Below are 16,734 nucleotides of genomic sequence, written 5' to 3'. Positions count from 1 at the left end.
CTCCAGGATAGGGTCTGAAGATCGTCAACAAGGGTGCCTAAAGCACAGATAAGAAAAGGATGTTGTCGCCTTGCCCCAGCAGCTCAGTCGTTTAGAGTGCGGTCCTGATACCAAAACATTACAGCGCTGACCTTTGCTCAGGGCACATTAAAAAGTCCCCAATGAAAGCATAACTAAGTGGGGAAATAAATGACTGACTCCCCCTCTCTCTGTCTCCCCCTCAGTTGCTCTCTTCTATAAAATCAATACAAAGAAAGTATAAAGTAGTGTTGGCTGTCATTAAATAAGAACTCAATAAATGAACTCTAAATGCAATGGCCTTAAATTGGAATGCTAACAATATAAGCTGTCACGAGTACCCAGGGTTGGCACAAACATTCAAAGCAGTCACTATCCTTGTCCCAATGACACTTTTCACAAAATTAGCAATCCTCATCTTAAAACTGATATGAAATGACACAGGACACCACGGAACCAAAACAAACATGGGAGAGACAGTATAACCTTAAAGGCATCATGCTTTGTGATTGAAAAAAATATTTCAAAACTGAAATTATCCAAAAGTATCATCTACACATTAAGACACAGGTTAATAAAGGAGCATGGTAGGCCCTGGCCAGTGTGGCTCAGGGTCAGAGCATCATCCTGTGCACTTCAGGGTGGCGGGTTCAATTCCCCTTAAAGGGCACAGACCTCAGTTGCAAATTCCCACCCCACCTGGGTTGAGGCACCAGCAGAATGGGGCCAGTTGATGTGTCTCTCTCACATCGATGTTTCCATCTCTCTCCCCTCTCCTTGCTCCCACCCTTCCACTCTCTCTGAAAAACAATGGAAAAAATGTCCTCATGTGAGGATCAACAACAACTACAAAAAAGAAGCACTGTAGACTAAAGAGGCTGCTTACAACTTCTCCCGCACGAGGTAAAATAATCTTCTACAAGGGCGCCTATACCACAAAGAAGTAAAGGATACTATCACATATACGGACAGTGTTGAGATACTTAGATGTCTACATGGAAAAGAATGAGTGAAGTTGGACTGTAATTAAACACCATACACAAATATTAAACCAAAATGGATAAAGACTGAAACATAAAGCTAATAATAACTGAATCTATTAAAAGAAGTTATTGAAAACTTTTTCTTTTTCTTTTAAATATCAGTACATTTTATTGCTCTCAGAGAGGAAGGGAGAGGGAGAGAGAGAGATAGAAACATAAGGAGAGATTCATTGATTGACTGCCTCCTATATGGCCCGTACTAGGGATCGAGCCTGCACCTTGGTCATGTGCCCTTGACTGGAATTGAACCCAGGATCCTTCAGTCCACAGGTTGATACCATATCCCCTGAGCCAATCCGGCTAGGTCATATAGAACAATTTCTATGACATTTGATTTTTTTATTATAGCACTAAATGGAAGACAACAAAATAAAAGTCAAAAGGCATTATACCCCATATAAATATAACTTCCATTAAAGCAAATTGTCAGTGTGTTCAAAATACAAGCTGTAGCATGGGAAAATATTTCTATAAAACATATTATCTGATAAGTAGTTAATATCCAGAATATATAATGACCTTTTAAAATCAACATGAAAAAAGAAGTAACACAACTGTAAAAAATGTCCAAAGCTATATCGTTAACTAATCTATAAGATAGAAGGCAAGAATACATGATAGGTAAAGACAGATTCTTCACCAAGTAGTGTGAAAAAATGGAACCAATACACGCAAAGATACTAAAACTAGACCTTGTTCATAGGCAATGAACCAAAATGTACTCAGCATGAACTAACAACTAAAATATAAGACCTGAAACCATGAAAACACTGAAAGAAAGCGTAGTAAATGAACTTTACCATCACCGTTAAAATATTCTGGTTTGCATATATCTTCCTAGGCATAACAAAGAAGCTAAAAAATAAAGAAATGAGACTACACAAGAGTAAGTTTGGTATACCAAAGAAACCACAAAATAATAAACACCAAAAAAGCCCAGCATTGTTACATCCTCGAAAAATAAAGATCCAAAATATGTGAGGAACTCACACAACTTAACACCAAAAAGACAAACAATATGATTGAAAAATGAGCAGAGGACCTGAATACACATTTCCCAAACAAGACATAAAGATGTGCAGTAGACATATTAAAAGATGTTCAACTCATTCATCATCAGAGAAATTCAAATGGACACCAGCATGAAATACCACCAAACAACTGACAGGATGCCAATCATCCATAAATCAAAAAACAACAAGTATCACCAATGAAATGGAGAAATGAGAACATTCATACACTGTCAGCAAGATTATAAACACACTAGAGGCCCAGTGCATGAATTAGTGCACGGGTCGGGTCCCTCGACCTGGCTGGCAATAGGAACTGATTGGGGCTGGCTGGCCAGGGGGATGGACGGAATGAGGATGGATGGCCAAGGGCAGTTGGCTGTGGAAGCACATCAACCACCAGGGGGCAGATCCTGTGTTAAGTACCTGCCCCCTGGTGGTCAGTGCATCATCATAGCAACTGGTCAAGCTGTCACTTAGGCTTTTATATATATAGATTCATGCAGCCACTTCTAAAACACGACGGATTTTCCAATATGTACAAACAAGTACCAGATAACAAAGCGATTCCATTTCTGGCGATTTATACAGAGAACGTGAATTAAAAAAGATACACCCAGCCATATATCCATTGCAGAACTATTTGCAATAGTGAAGATATTGGACTGAAAAAAAAAAACCAACTATTTTTATAATGATGCTCTACCATTTGAAATAAAAGATTTCATTTGATTTGACATACAAGATGACAAAATTTATATCTCAACTCACATCTAGATGTGACTCAGTATCTGTTTATTTCAGAAATGACACAAAAACTGCAAATATAACTTCCACGTTGTTGAATATAAAACTACATTAATTTTATACATTTCACATTTTTGAAAGTCAAATACATAACCAGGTTTGTATTTCAATCCATTGTATTAAAATGAAAACTCCCAAAGTATCAACTCAAACATTAAAGAAAAAAACAAAAACACCATCTGCAACAGAAAAAAAAAAAAAAAAAAAAAGAAGCCACTGGCTGAGAAAACATATTTGTAAAATTCAACACGGCCCAGCTTCCAGGGCTCAGTAGCTGAGCCGTCGACCTATGAACCAAGATGTCGCTGTTCGCTTCCTAGTCGGGGCACATGGCAGTTGATCAATGATTCTCTCCAATCATTGATGTGTCTATATCTCTCTCCCTCTCATATTTTCTTTGAAATCAATAAAAATCTATCTATGGTCCGTTCAGGAGTTCAACCTGGAGATCGGATCAATCGCTCATTATGACATGCATTGACCACCAGGGGGCGACCAGTAAATGTGGCGGGGCTCTGAAGGAGCAAGGGAAGAGGAGGCCAGGAGGCCAGGCCTAGGGACCCCACCCAGTACGCATTTCGTGCACCAGGCCTCCAGGACATCTATATTCATAAAAAAGGCAACATGCACAGGACAATCATGCAAAACAGACAAAGAAGTCTTCAAACTCCACACTGACAAAAGAACCTGACAAACACCTTAAAGCACAGCACTACAAAACACATACTCATAGAAAATCAGTGTAAGATCATACACGTCTTATGTCATTAAGGAAATGCACATCATAACAATGAGAAGTAACAAACAGCAAAGCAAGAAATACTAAATCGCCATTGAACAGGTCAGAATCCAGAACACGGACCCCACGAAATGCCTTTGTGATGTGGAGCCACTGGAACTCCAATCACTGCGGCTGAAAATGCCAAATGCTACGCCTCTTGGGGAGATGCTCTGGTGGTTTTTATAAAATTAAATACACACTCAGTAATAGGGCTCCTGACTCTTAAAGTAGAAAGTTAAGCTTTTATCTACACAAAAGCCTATAAGGGGGCTGTTTATTCATAATTTACAAAAATTGGAAGCAATGAAGAGGTCTGTCAACAAGTGAATGAATAAATAAACTGAAGTACAAAAAATAAAGTATTACTCACTACTATATAGAAATAATACAGCAAGCGATGAAAATTCATTATAGTTTAGATACATAGAAGAAAGTGAAAGAGCCCTAACCAGTTTGGCTCAGTGGATAGAGCATTGGCCTGTGGACTCAAGGGTCCCACGTTCGATTCCGGCCGAGGGCATGTACCTTGGTTGCAGGAACATACCCAGTAGGGAGTGTGCAGGAGGCAGCTGATTGATGTTTCTCTCTCTCTCTCTTCTTTGTTTTTTTTTAAAATATATTTTTATTGATTTTTTTACAGAGAGGAAGGGAGAGGGATAGAGTTAGAAACGTCGATGAGAGAGAAACATCGATCAGCTGCACACCTCGTACTGGGGATGTGCCCGCAACCAAGGTACATGACCTTGACCGGAATCGAACCTGGGACCCTTCAGTCCGCAGGCTGACACTCTATCCACTGAGCCAAACCGGTTTCGGCGATGTTTCTCTCTCATTGATGTTTCTAACTCTCTATCCCTCTCCCCTTCCTGTCTTTAAAAAATCAATAAAATATATTTAAAAAAAAAAAAAAAAGAAGTCAGTGAAAGAATCCAATCTGCCTGCCCAGGTAGCCCACTTGCTTAGAGGTTTGTACAGATATAACAAAGTTGTAGGTTTGATCTCTGTTCAGGGCACATACAAAAATTCAACTAATGCCCAGGTGAAGTTTCTATCTCTCTCTAATTCTCCCTTCCTCCCTGAATTCAATAAAATCTTAAAAAATATAAAAATAAAAGTAAATGGAGTGTGAATTTTGATAGGAGGGTTTCCAATCCAGGTTGTCCAGAAGACATGGTAGAATGTTAGAATATTCTAGAAAATGACTTTCTAAAATATTATTTTCAGATAGTACCTTAGTGTAGACAACATGGAAAGTGTGCAAACACTGAGTTCCTAATTCACATACATCACAAAGCCTTTCTTTTTTACCCCCAATTTGTTCCTCTTTTCAAAATGTATATTTTCATTGCTTTCAGACAAGAAGGGAGAGAGATAGAAACATCAATGATGAGAATCATTGATTAGTTGGTTGCCTCCTGCACACACCCTATTGGAGAGGGAGTCAGCAACCCGGGCATTGGCCCTTGATCGGCATTGACCTGGGATCTTTCAGTCTGCAGGCTGGCGCTAGATCCACTGAGCCCAACCAGCTAGGGCCCAAGAAGTCATCCTCACCCACGGAGACCAGGTTGCTGTAGTTCTCCAACATCACATCCAGGTACAACTTCCGTTGAGCCGGGTCCAGGCATTCCCACTCCTCCTGAGAGAAATCTATGGCCACATCCCTGAAGGTCAACAGTCCCTGAAAGAAAAGCCACAGTTACCAAGAGGTCACCAGCAGAGTTCATAATGTCACCCAACGTGAAAACAGTGCGAGGAGAAGAGGTTTGGACCTAGCGGAGTTTCCTGAATTATCCAGTAAGAACCCTTTGTCCCAGTCACATTCTCTGATGTGTTTTCTGACACATGAGGATGACACATGTCCACAAACCCACAGAACAGATTTTACTTTACAGGAAAATAAACTTTAAAATTAAGGCATGGCCCTTGTTGATCCGGCTCAGCAGAGTGGCGGACTACAGACTGAAGAGTCACGGGTTCGATTCTGATCAAGGGCACATGCCAAGGGTTGCGGGCTGGATGCCCAGTAGGGGTTGTGAAGGAGGCAGCCGATCAAGGATTCTCTCTCATCATTTTTTTTTTTCTTTCTCTCCCTCCCTTCCTCTCTGAAATCAATAAAAATGTTAAAAAAATAAATACATTAAATAAAATTAAGGCATGGAAACAGGCATATGGATTTCTGAGTGCTGCATTTGCCTTGTTCAGAGTCAGTGGTACATATTTCTCAGCTGGCAATGTCATGCTGCATTGGAAGTATATGGACTTCGTCTCACGTGTGAAGCAGACCACAACAAAATGACTTTCTGTGAACACACAGATTCTGATCCAGGTTCTGAGATGGGGCCTGTGTTTCCACGTGTCACAAGCTCACGTTTTACTTGTGATGCCAATGTTTCCGCATCAGGCGCCACACTTCTGAACACAGAGAAAAAGGACACACAAGGGAAAATTCATACAGAACTTTGAACTAAAAGGGTTTGCTAATGGAATCCAGTTCTCATGGAACAGGACACACAGGAACCACAATTCTAGTTGGAAATTTACTATGAGTAATCTGAGAACAAGATTCTTCTGCCTGGTCCAGCTGGTGTGGCTCAGTGCTTGAGCACTGGCCCATGCACCAAGCGGTCACTGATTCAATTCTTTTTTTTTAAATTATATATTTTATTGATTTTTCAGAGAGAGAAAGAGAGAGGGATAGAGAGTTAGAAACATCGATGAGAGAGAAACATCAATCAGCTGCCTCCTGCACACCTCCTACTGGGGATGTGCCCGCAACCAAGGTACATGCCCTTGACCGGAATCGAACCTGGGACCCCTGAGTCCGCAGGCCGACGCTCTATCCACTGAGCCAAACCGGTTTCGGCTGATTCAATTCTTGGTTTGGGCACACGACCAGGTTGTGGGCTCAATCCCCAGTGCGGGGTGTGCAAGAGGCAGCCGATCAATGATTCGCTCTCATTAATGACGTTTCTCTCTCTCTCTACCTCTCCCTTCCTCTCTGAAATCCATAAAAATATACTTGGAAAAAAATAGCTGAAATAATGTTAACAGTTTAAGCACAGAGACACACATTTTACAACTATGAAATGAAGATGGTTTAGTGATTTTCTAAATCTCATGAGTCTATTTGTGTATGTTCCCCTTTGTGTTTTATAAACACAATAAGCAGAGAAACATAAGGTTAGAAAACCAGTTAAACCTACTGTTTCCTTTTTGTGGCTGTAAATCCTCGCCTGGAGAGATTTTTTGCATAGACTTTTCAAGAGCGGAAGGCAGGGAGGTAGAGGCACAAAGCGAGAATAGGGGAGGGAGGCAGGAAGGGAGGGAGAGGGAGAGAGAGAGAGAGAGAGAGCGAGGGAGAGAGGGAGAGAGAGAGAAAGAACAAAGACAGAGATAGGTGAAAGAGACACATGGATTGGTTGCCTACCACAGGTTCCCAGGAGGTACTTGCCCTGGACCAGGAATCAAACCCTCCACCACTGATCCACACCAGCCTGGGGGAACTAATTTTTCTTACTAGTACATTTCTTTCAAAATTTTTATGTATCATTATTGGAGAACTATGTTGTAGAAATTTAATGAAACTGAAGATACATTAATAATGTCATTCTTGGACACTTCCTAGAGAATACAAGAAGTGATCATGCAGGCTATGTCCATAATGGGAGTATGGAATTTAAGTAAAATGTAAAGAATCAAAGCCTAAATAGTTAAAGCTCCCATGCAAAAGCCAATGATCTGTGTAGGAAGTAAAAGTAAGTCCTTCATTTTCCAGAGGAAACGCAAAATAAGAAGAAGGATATTTCCAGATGTGAAGTGATGGTCTTTGCAAAATTTTCATTAAATCGCTACTACACCCTTGTTCCTGAGAAAGGGAGACCATGAACTCCACAGTGAGGGGAGCACCTCTGCCACGTGAACACCAGGTGGGCTGAACAATGGGCATCAGGTGACTGAGGCACACGGAGGGTCAGGTCATCACCGCTGTGACATTACTGCCAAAAATACATCAATAAATAATTATGGGGAAATGATCACGAATAAACATTAATTTTTGCAAGTGTTAATCCACCTGTACCTCTCATGTTCCGTAAGCTAATAGTAGTTACCTACCAAGTCTTTTGTACTAATCTAATGAGCAAGTTTCTTCTATTTGCCCTTTTTTTCAGAGCTTTCTGAGCTATTCTGAGCAGTAAGATGTGATCTAGAGCTGATGGATGCTGTAGCCACTTAAAACTAAAACCTTCATTTGGTTTCTTCAGTGATACCTGAGCCTCTGACCCCATCCCAGTAGTGATGTTGGACATGGCTGCCTTCCAAGTTTGATCTGTCACAAAAGGGATGTTTTGAGTAGTTGAAAGTCACTAATTAAAGGTAGGAATGCTTCCTGACCTGGGGAGGGTGGCAAAATGAATGCAGACAAGGCTCTGGCACAAAGGAGAGAATTATACCTTGGCCAGAGTAGCTGAGAGGTAGAGGGCTGACCTATGAACCAGGAGGGAAGGCTTAGATTCCTGGTCAGGGCACACGCCAGGTATCAGACTCCATACCCAGTGCAGGGTGGGGTACAGGAGACAGCTGACCCATGATTCTCTAACCTAATTGATGTCTCTATCTCTCTCCCTGTCCTTTCCATGCTGAAATCAATAAAAATAAATTTTAAAAAAGAGGGGGAAAAAAGAAAAAAAACACACACAGAAAACTAGAGAGAAATATAGAAACAGCTGATATTGACAATGATGAATAAAGTAATGAAATACGGAAGAAAAAAAAAACCTGCAAAGGAAAGAACATCGGAACTAGAGAAATAAATCACCAGAATTCAGAGGAAAAGCAAACATAACCTCTGACCCAGGACACATCTTTTACCTGAGAAGCAGCCATGTGGTCCTGGTCCTGATGGGGTCTGGGATGTTTGCTCAGGTGACAGTATGTTGAGGAGTCACAGAATGTGCCTTCAAAGGTGACCACACAGCCTGTTCATCAGCTCACCTCACACTCACCGTCAGAAGGACCTGGAAACGAGGAAAAGGCCACCCCTCCTGTCCTCAGTCACAGGAGAGAGTCAGGAACAATGAGCTCCCACATGGGGACCACACTGTGAGGTGTTTTATTTTGTCTTTAAATGCCTCTCCTCCCAAAGACATCCACAAACTCCTACAGAAAAGAGAAGGTGAGTTGGTGTCCTGATGCCCCAAACCAAACAGAGCCCCCCCTTACCTCCCCTGAACAAACCTGCTCCCCACTCTCACAAAGGCGTCCTGCAACCCTCCTGCTAATCCCTGTCCTCACCTTCCAATCACCTGGGGCCCCTCAGTAACCAATGATGCCCCACCCAGAGCAGCTGTCCGCCTCCACGGGGGAAAGTGCCCCTGAGGGCATTTCTCAATTTACCTCAGGATGTTTTTAAATAATAAATTGTCAGGAATAGAAAAAGTAAATCCATGGAAGTAACACACACAACCCACAAAACACCACACACACCACAGCAACAAAGCTAAGGCTTCTAATATCCCTTGAAAAAGCATCAGGTGGTGACAGACACAGGTCACCTCCTCGTTGCCATCCCAGGAAATGACAAGGGACCCATGACCAACAGACAAGTCTCTCCCCTCTGAGTGAATAAGGGTTGCAATTGGAAGCAAATAATTACAAAATTCCCAAATCTTATAAACTGGAGGTTTATAGTTCTCATTCAATCTGTATAGCTAAGACAATTCAGCTGTTAAATTAAATATATAAAGACACAACTAGGAGGCATGACTCAGTGGTGGAGCTTGGACCTATGAAGCACGACGTCATGGATTCCAAGTCAGGGCATGTGGCCAGGTTGCAGGTTTGATCCCCAGTGACCAGAGTGCAAGAGGCAGCTGATCAATGATTGACTCTACTCATCGATGTTTCCATCTCTCTCCCCCTCCATGCCTCCCGGAGATAAATAGTGGTTATCTTTATACAAATACACACACAGAGAGACATAAACACACAATATATCACAACTAAATCATCCACACCCCATCAGCTCACCCCTGACCCAGATCAGGGTCCCCTCCTCCCACCACCATGTATTTCTGTCCATGGGTCTGTCTGTGTCTCCCTGTTCCCTTTCTCTCCTCTGTGGTCCTTTCCTGTGTCCCCCTCCTCTGCTCTTCCCCCCTTTTCTCTGTCTGTCCCTACACCCGGACCATGAACCTCCTGAAACCCATTTCCCTTCCGGTGCTCTTTCTCCTGGTCTCTGACGGCTCCCATCTCCACACACGTCCTTCTGTCCCTCCCCACGCCCGTGTCCCCGCTGCTGCCCGTGACAGTCTGTCCTGCTCCCCACAGCTGGGGACTCCGCGCTGCTCCCCTCTGCTCCCTCCTCCCTAAGCCCCCCTTTCCGTCCCTGCACTCGCTCCCCAACTCTTCTCCTCTGAACCAGAGTCTCCGTCTGAGGTGCCTCCTCCTGTGCGGCCCCCACTTCTGCTCACCAGGACCCTCTCCCCTCAGCTCCCTCCTCTCTCTGGGCTCCCCTCCCCCTAGTTCCCCACTTCCCTCCTCCTCAGGCTGCTTTCCCGAGTTCCCCCCTCACTCCCACCATCGCCGTCCAGTCCCCCCACACCCCTATGGCCCCTCTGTGGACCCCTCACCGCCCTTCCTCCTCCCACGTGTCTGTCTCTCTCCCTCCCCTCCTGACCCCCCAGCCCGGGTCCCCGCCCCCCGCAGTCACCGCCCCCACAAAGCCCTCCCTGCGGGCAGGTCACTCTTCTGGGGACACCGCGTTCTTCCCCCTGAGCCCCTCCCCATGGACACTGTGCTCCCCGGGCACTCAGACCCCTTATTAATGGGGGGCCTAGGAAGGCGGGGTGCAGACCCCCAGGCCGGGAGCCAGCCGGGCTCTGTGGGCGGAAAGCGCCGGGCGGGGAGGCGCAAAGGGCGGGAACCCCCGGACCCAGACTCCCAGCCCCGCGGGGGGACCGGCGGCCCCGGGAATGGTTTTCAGCAGGAAAACCACGCGGCAGGCGGGGCCCACAGCCACAGGCGGAGAGACCGCGGCCGGGCCTCAGTTTCCCCCAAAGGAACGCGGCGCCTCCAGTGCGCAGCCGCCCGGGACCGGACTCACCGCTGTGAGGGGCTCTGGGGCGGGGACCTCACCACGGACTTCAGCGCCCGCAGCGCCCTCAGCCTTCCCTGCGGGGAGGGGGACGGAGAGCAGCGGCTTTAAAGCACAGACACCTCCTCAGGGAACCGCCACCTTCCCCTCCACAGCCGCTTCCGCGTCTGCCAGCAACTGCGCATGCGCCTCCCTGCGGGATGGGCGGGGCCAGCGCCTGGGCTGAGCGGCTCCGCGGTGGGGGCGGGGCCTGTGCGGGGACAGAGGGAGGGAGGGCGGGGCAGGAGCGAGGGGGCAGCCCTGGGTCCCTCACCTCCTCCCACAGGGACAGCCCTTCCTGGTGGAGTTCCCCCGTCATTGTTGGGGTTTGGCTGGTGACGCGGCTGTGACAGGATCACCAGGGAGAGAAGAGACAGGAGCAGAGAGAGGGCGGGTATTTTGCTTCTTTAAAGGGAGGAAAGGGCCAGGTGCCCTCTGATGGCACAAGGCTCCCCAGAAAGAGGGGCTGTTCTTTTATTGGGGTGCTAGCGAGTAAATGGCAGCTGTGGCAAAGCATAAAGAGGAGAGGAGGCATCTGGAATCCACACAGAAGTTTCCAGATCCCAGAGGCGGTGCTGAGAGCTACTGGCTGGCCTGCCCTTCAGCTGCACATGTCCCAGGAGGTGTCTTTCCAGGATCTTCACAGCCGGTAACACATTCTCACAGGGAAGTTACAGAGAATTCAAAAGGCGGGCAGACTGGGTTTGAAACCAGTAACTTTCTGCCTCTGATTTGCCTGGATCCTTAAACCCTCAGTGAGGAGGGGGAGGGGAAGGGCAGCCTGCTCTCTCAGCCCCTCCCTGTCCCCCCATCTGAATGGAGAGGCAGCTTGAGTAGAAAAGCAGGTGGATGGGGGTGTCAGAGACAGACCCAGATGTCCATTCATGGTTAGGCACCTGATGAGATAAAGTCTGTCCAACACAGTGGGAAACAGATTTTAATTTATGTATTTTTCAAGGGATAAAATTTTTCTAGTTGATAGTTGTAGTCTTTGAAGTCTTTGTGTTCTGGGTAGGCATTTTTATTTATTTATTTTGTTTGTTTGTTTTTGAATATATTTTATTGATTTTTCACAGAGAGGAAGGGAGAGGGATAGAGAGCTAGAAACATCGATGAGAGAGAGACATCGACCAGCTGCCTCCTGCACACCCTCCACCGGGGGATGTGCCTGCAACCAATGTACATGCCCTTGACTGGGATCGAACCTGGGACCTTTCAGTCCGCAGACTGACGCTCTATCTACTGAGCCAAACCGGTTTTTTTCCTGGGAAGGCATTTTTAAATAAATATTTTGACTTTAGTAGTCCCTATAACCCAGTTAATGGGACATTGATATTAATGTAGAATGTCTGCTGTTAATTTTCCCTATATTTGGGAAACAAGACAATTTTAAAATAAACAATATTTAAAAGTTATAAGAATGATTGTCAGTTTACTTAGTCCCATCACATTTTGTTCCTTTTGATTATTTTCCAGTATTTTCATGAATATAGGTATTTGTTGGAGTTTATCCAATAAATTTTTATTTACTTTAATATATGACCTCTTTAGAAACCTCTAATTTACAGTAAGTCAGAGCGGAGTATTATGGTTAGCCTATATAATCAACCTCCTGCGGTCCCTTCCTCCTCTCACCTCCCCCCTGCCGCAGGGCCCACCTCCCGCAACCCCCACCCTGGTGCTGGCCAGCCAAGCTCACATGGCCCCTCCCCCTGGCTACCCAATCTCCCCTGGTCTGTCCCCCCAGCCACTCAAATTCCAGAGGCTTCTCTGCCCAGCCAGCTGCTACCCCTGGCCCCCTGCATAGGCCTCAATCTCGAGGTAGAGGGACCCCACCGATGCACAAATTTGTGTACCACGCCTCTAGTTATTAATAACAAACTACAACATTCGCTAAGGACTGATTACTATAATCGTGTTGCCTTCATTTCTTTTAGGTGCCTCAGGTGCAGGCACACCATTTTTCTCCAGTAATACTAGCAGCGAATATTTTAGCCGTCAATTGCCAGGTCATTAGTCTTGGACTGACTTGTTTGGTGTGCGCAACAAGAAATATTTTCTTTTGGAGAACAAGAAAAATAGGTGTATTTGCGTTACACTTATTAATTTGTGCAGTTATTCAGTGTCTGGTAAGTTAATTTTCAAGACAAATATTAATTTTATTAAAATATTATTTTGGCCAAAACTGGTTTGGCTCAGTGGATAGAGCGTCGGCCTGCGGACTGAAGGGTCCCAGGTTCGATTCCGGTCAGGGCATGTACCTTGGTTGCGGGCACATTCCCCAGTGGGGGGTGTGCAAGAGGCAGCTGATCGATGATTCTCTCTCATCGATGTTTCTAGCTCTCTATCCCTCTCTTCCTCTCTGTAAAAAATCAATAAAAAAAATATATATATATTATTTTGTTAATGATTATTCATTTATCTCAGCCCTTTGTATTCAGCATGTCTCTATCGAAATAAACCTACATTTCTATGAAAATTGAAAATTGTTTTTTTTGCAGAGCACATAAACTTAAACCTTGTTTATTTGGCCTATGATCACTTTTGAGTTTGACATGCTTGGTGTACACTCTCATTGAACAGGTTACTGAAATTAAAATGGTTATAATTTAGTCAAGACATAGAAACCATATGTGAGCTAAGTCCATGAACTCTGACTTTCCCGAGTTACCCCCTCACTCCTACCATCGCCGTCCAGTCCCTCCCACACCCCTATGGGCCCCTCTCTGTGGACCCCTCACCGCCCTTCCTCCTCCCACGTGTCTGTCTCTCTCACTCCCCCTCCTGACCCCACAGCCCGGGTCCCCGCCCCCCGCAGTCACCGCTCCCACAAAGCCCTGTGGTCCATAGTGTTAAATCATATCACCTCAAATTTTACAGTAGAGTTTGCGATTTGACACCAACACAAAAAACAAAGTTGAAATAAAATACTCGCCATTAAAATTAATGCTCCGTGCATATAAGGAACCTATCTTTTCAGTGAAAACCCCATATAATAACAAGGTAATATGCAAATTGACCAAATGGCAAAATGATGGGTTGACACTATGAAGTGCACTGACCACCAGGGGGCAGATGCTCAATGGCGGAGCTGCCCCTGGTGGTCAGTGTGCTCCCACCGGGGGAGCACTGCTCAGCCAGAAACTGGACTGGCGGCTAGAGGGAGCCTCTCTGGCCTCCATGGCAGTCGGACATCCCCTGAGGGCTCCTAGCCTTGGAAAGGCTGGGAGCCCCGACTGAGGGGCCTCTCCCTACCCCCTACACCCCCGCTTGCACAAATGTCATGCACTGGGCCTCTAGTAGTCTATAAGAGGGGAAAAGGTGGTTTTAAGTCACACATCTTAAAGCATCTAGTATACATCATAAATCCTACAAATCAACATCCCAAACAAACAGAAAGTGAAACAGATCAGTCACTGCCCCCATGTCCAACAATATTTGCTTTATATACTCAGGTACTTTGCATGAAGAAATCGATCCTTTATGATTATGAAGTATACCTCTATTATGGCCTCTCTTTTAAAGTCTAGGTTTTATCTGACATTAGTATTGCAATCCTGGCATTTAAAGTTTTTCATTTCCATGAAATCACTTTTCCACTCCAACGGCAGTTTTTCCCTTTATTGGATTTCCAAATTTTAGAAATGGAATGTAGGTCCGGGTGAGGCCGTGTGCCCCTGGATCCGGGTGAGTCTGGTCCCGGGTCTGGGTGAAGCTGGGTCCTGGGTCCGGGTGAGGCCATGAGCCCCTGGATCCGGGTGAGGCTGGGTCCCGGGTCCGGGCGAGGCCGCACCCTTGGGTCCGGGAGAGGCCACGCGCCCCTGGGTCTGGGTGAGGCTGGATCCCGGGACTGGGTGAGGCTGCACACACCTGGGTCCGGGTGAAGCTGGATCCCGGGTCTGGGTGAGGCCACGCGCCCCTGGGTCCGGGTGAGACTGGATCCCGGGACCGGGTGAGGCCGCACACACCTGGGTCCGGGTGAGGCCACGCGCCCCGGGGCCTGGGTGATGCTGGGTCCCAGTTCTGGGTGAAGCCGCGCCCCTGCGTCCGGGCGAGACCAAACCACAGGGAGTCGGACCTGCATTACCACTATTTGTCCACCATCCAGAGCTGAAAAGTCAGTGCCGACATGTACACATAAGGAACTGTTGGACATTGAAATTGGGTCTCAAAAGAACTGTTGGTCCAGAAAGAAACTTACTACAGACTGATTCATTTGCCTGTCAGTATAACTATTATTGCTCGTCTCACATTCGGTTCTTATAAGTGTATTTCTAGCGACACATGATCTCGCTCATGTCGGGCCTCAGAGGGAGGGTAGGAGAGGGTGGGGGTCGGGGGGAGAGATCAACCAAGGGACTTGTGTGCATGCATACGAGCCTAACCAATGGTTAAGGACAACAGGGGTGTGGGGGCATCCGTGGGGATGGGTGGGGGATGGGAATGGGGGGATGAGGACAAATATGTGACACCTTAATCAATAAAGAAATTTAAAAAAAAGAAAAAAAAAAGAAATGAAATGCAAAGCCATCAATTATTTAATAATTGATGAATTATTCCAGAAGAGAGAGGCATCTTTACCTGAGATTCCCGGCAGGCCTGCTCTGACCTGCTCCACTCCTTGCACCATAGGTTTCTTGGTATTGAAAAACTGTTTATTTGCTGACTTAAGAGTCAGCGCTTCCACATGGGTCAGCTAACTTTGAGCATGGTTATTCTCGTATCTATTACATGTACAGTCCATGATTACATTTCTCAGTACAGCAAAATTCTCTGCAGAAAAGGATCTTTAGGACCGAATGGTACAGATGAAATAACTCTTTCCCAACCCTTTAATTTCATGCTGTCTCTTGATCTGAAGAGGGTCTCATTTAGACAACTATATGTATGGGTTTGATTTCCCTATCCATTCAGCTACCCTGTATTTTCTGGTTGAAGCATTTATTCCATTTATATTTTAAGTGATTGAGAAGAATATAGCTTTTGACATCTTAAAATTAATACATTCATAGTAAGAGACTTTAACTTCCCATAGACATCAATGGATAGTTCTTTCAGACAGAAATCAGTAAGGAAAAAAGTGGTCTTAACTGACACATTAGACAAGACGGATTGGACATGTTTACACCAGAGATTTTCTTTTTCATATGGAACGCTTCACGAATTTGCATGCCATCCTTGCACAGGGGCCATGCTAATGTTCTCTGTATCGTTTCAACTTTAATATATGTGCTGCCAAAGCGAGCACCAGAGATTTTCAAGTAGTGTCACACGGGCAAACTGGTGTGCTGCAAGAATTTTTAGAAGAAACATCTGACTATTTAGTAAGTAGCACAGACTACATTATCCATAGAATATCTAATACAAATGACAACAAGCAACACAGTAATAGCTGTGTGGTGTGCATGAATCAAAATCATACCTTTGTTTTGGCATACTGTCAAAATGTATCTTGGTGGACCACTGAATTTCAGTAGTTAGTTCATATGTGCCATGAGATAAATGATGCTGAAATCTCTGACTTAGAGCTTTTAACCTCATGGCAGAATATGCATTCTGGACAAAATGAAGACAAGAATACCCTCTATCCTAAGGGACAATGTCTGCTTCAACTATTTTCCTAATGACCGTGTGAAAAAATATCTTATGTATATTTTACACCTCCTCCATATTCCTCAATATAGTACCAAAAATGGAACTAATGTCTAGCTGACATAGAATTCCTATGAACTGGATCCAATAGTTTGTCCAGAACAGAACAAAACCATAAAGACCATGGTCCAGATTCAAGTAACTGAAAATAAAATCTGTTTTACACCGATTGATTGTACCCCAAGAAAAAAGTTAATGAGGTAACACTGAGTAATTCTTCAGGATTCCAATGAAAATCAGGAAAAGAAAAATCATTCCAGTTATAAAGTACACAGAAGCCAATTTATA

The 16,734-nt window shown here is 45.0% G+C and overlaps 3 protein-coding genes and 1 non-coding gene across 4 annotated transcripts in view; all 4 read right to left on the bottom strand.

Annotated features, from left to right (window-relative positions):
• Nucleotides 1-16,734, bottom strand: part of LOC129147642 (zinc finger protein ZFP2-like) — a 60,122-nt gene that overhangs the window by 6,939 nt on the left and 36,449 nt on the right.
• LOC129147640 (zinc finger protein 420-like) overlaps nt 1-16,734 on the bottom strand; it is a 90,521-nt gene that overhangs the window by 37,364 nt on the left and 36,423 nt on the right. The gene's annotated exons all lie outside the window — the stretch shown is intronic.
• LOC103304737 (zinc finger protein 525-like) lies at nt 888-10,925 on the bottom strand. The gene is made up of 4 exons (XM_054711047.1): nt 10,765-10,925; nt 8,532-8,677; nt 5,214-5,340; nt 888-946 (listed from the first exon to the last, which is right to left on the bottom strand). Exons 2-4 carry the CDS (start codon nt 8,544-8,546, stop codon nt 888-890), a joined length of 201 nt encoding a protein of 66 aa, XP_054567022.1. The 5' UTR covers nt 8,547-8,677; nt 10,765-10,925.
• On the bottom strand, nt 15,936-16,042 carry LOC114229952 (U6 spliceosomal RNA). The gene has a single exon (XR_003615816.2). It is a non-coding gene; the product is annotated as a U6 spliceosomal RNA (small nuclear RNA).

The sequence above is a fragment of the Eptesicus fuscus genome, chromosome 21 (assembly GCF_027574615.1).
Source record: "Eptesicus fuscus isolate TK198812 chromosome 21, DD_ASM_mEF_20220401, whole genome shotgun sequence".
In the NCBI taxonomy this organism is placed as follows: Eukaryota; Metazoa; Chordata; class Mammalia; order Chiroptera; family Vespertilionidae; genus Eptesicus; species Eptesicus fuscus.
Note: the sequence above shows the minus strand (reverse complement) of the source record. Positions and strands in the feature narration are given on the sequence as shown.